At 45.2% G+C, this 2,080-nt stretch overlaps 1 protein-coding gene across 1 annotated transcript; it reads left to right on the top strand.

Annotated features, from left to right (window-relative positions):
* Nucleotides 1-679: 679 nt before the first annotated feature.
* On the top strand, nucleotides 680-1,060 carry LOC148953379 (uncharacterized). Its single transcript, XM_089087944.1, has one exon. It carries the CDS (start codon nucleotides 680-682, stop codon nucleotides 1,058-1,060), a length of 381 nt encoding a protein of 126 aa, XP_088944070.1.
* The last annotated feature ends 1,020 nt before the right edge of the window (nucleotides 1,061-2,080 follow it).

The following is a 2,080-nucleotide window of genomic DNA, read 5'->3' as shown; positions in this document are numbered from 1 at the left end:
AATCCTTCCTCATTTGGAAGCGGAAAGGTAGCCGTAGTGATTGCTCGAATTAAAGAGGAATTACCCACCTGTCAGTGCCTGGCACACTATTCACCATGACATTGCTTGATAAGAGTATCCAGTTCATTCGTAAGTGCCGCTGGATTCAGCAAGGAGGTTTCATGCCCAACAGATCCAAGACCGAGCAGATATACACTATTTGACAGGTCATCGAGAAAGCCTACGAGTTCCAGCGTACAGCATATATTGCATTTGTTGACTTTAAAGCAGCTTTCGACTCGATCGACCGTGAGTCCCTTTGGCTGATACTAAAACGAACGGGACTCCCTGATAAATATTGCCGCCTGCTCAAGGCGCTCTACACTGGTACAAAAAGCTCCGTCCAGGCTTATGGTCACCGAAGCCCACTATTCGAGATAGATAGCCTACTGGTGTAAGGCAAGGCTGTGTTGCTGCTCCTGAACTTTTCAACGCGGTGATTGATTATTTCATGGATCAAACCATGAATCGGCTCCAATTCCGACTGAAATATGAGGATAGAGTCCTAGCCGATTGCGACTTCGCAGATGATATTGCCCTAATATGTACTTCTGCAGTTGAACTCGAGGAACCTCTCAATACACTGTCGGAATAAGCCCTGAAAGTGGGACTACATATTAGCGGGCACAAAACAAAACTAATGATCATCGTCCCGGCAGGAAATTACGCCAACTCACCATCATTCAACGTATTAGGGCACACTATTGAAGTTGTCAAGTCTTTTACTTACCTTGGATCTGTAGCCTCGGATAACGGCTCAATTGATATGGAAGTCCAGTCGCGCATCGCAAAAGCTGCGTCTATTATGGGTCGATTATGCCGTTCCTTGTGGTCAAAGCCCACCATTAGCCGAAAAACAAAAATGCAGATCTACAACACCAACGTAACGCATGTCCTTCTCTACGGTGCTGAAACTTGGCCGCCAGCTGCTTCTGTTCGTGATGCCATAAATGTGGCCCAAACAAACTTCCTAAGACGAATCGAAGGGATCAAGTGGTACGACTTTGTCTCAAACACCTGATGGCTGAAACTAACGGATCAGAACCCCAACTCTCGTCAGCTCAACATAAAAACTCTACGGTAGTTTGGCCACTTAAATCAAATGCCAGAAGAAGCATCCGCCAGCACACTTTTTAATGTTGATGCCCCTCAACATGGCTGGAAGCGTCGCCTTGGAAGACCCCGGTTTAGATCGATGGACAGCCTTACCCAGTACTTCTCCATGATCGGGACTGATCTCCATGAAGCAGTCACGCTTGCGCAAGACCGTCGGAATGGAGGCAAAGAGTCTCATCTCTCTCTACGCTGGACCACCAGCAGGAGCCTTAAGTCAGGCAAGTCAAGTCAAAGTTCTTATCGGATGGGTTTGAGGAAAAAATAGTGTGGAGGGGTGGGAGCTAGGTGCCCTCTAATCTCTTTTTACTCTTAAAAAGTGAGCTGGAATTTTCAATTTCCAATCAAATGTGCCCTCTTTGACGGTAATACGAGTATCCCTTCCATAAGACCCAAATATGCCCCCAGGGCATAACTTACAACGCCTGACCCCGGGCCCTGGGAGGTTGTGTCGACACCGGATTTTTTTTATATCATTTTTGAACTATTTTTAACAAAATGGCTATCTTAAATATTTATTGGATGCATTTGGGAAAAAGAGGTTTGGGGGGGGGGGGGAGATGGCTGCACTCGATTATCTTATGACGCTTAAAAAGTGAACTAGAACTTTCAATTTCCAATCAAATGAGCCCTCTCTGAAGTTTATATGAGCGTTTCTTCCATAAGAGCCACATATGCCCCCAGGGCATAACTTATAACCCTTGCCCCTGAAGACTGTGGAGGGTGTGTCCTGCTCAAACATATAATTTCTAGAACTTTCAACTATGTTGCACAAAATGCCTATATCAAAATTTTGATTGGATGTATTTGGGGAAATGGTGGGCGTGGAAGGGGTGTCAGTTGCCTTAGAATCACTTTTGACTATTAAAAAGGAACTAGGTATTCAAATTTCCAATCGAATGAGCCCTTTCTGAAGTTTCTACGACAA

The sequence above is a fragment of the Artemia sp. Qi Xiang Cuo genome, chromosome 4, assembly GCF_049724085.1.
Source record: "Artemia sp. Qi Xiang Cuo chromosome 4, ASM4972408v1, whole genome shotgun sequence".
Lineage (NCBI taxonomy): Eukaryota > Metazoa > Arthropoda > Branchiopoda > Anostraca > Artemiidae > Artemia > Artemia sp. Qi Xiang Cuo.
The sequence above is the reverse complement of the archived record's forward strand: the minus strand, read 5'-3'. Positions and strand labels throughout refer to the sequence as shown.

Coding starts and splice junctions, on each gene's coding strand:
- LOC148953379 (XM_089087944.1), top strand. CDS start 680: ATGATCATCGTCCCGGCAGGAAATTACGCCAACTCACCATCATTCAAC.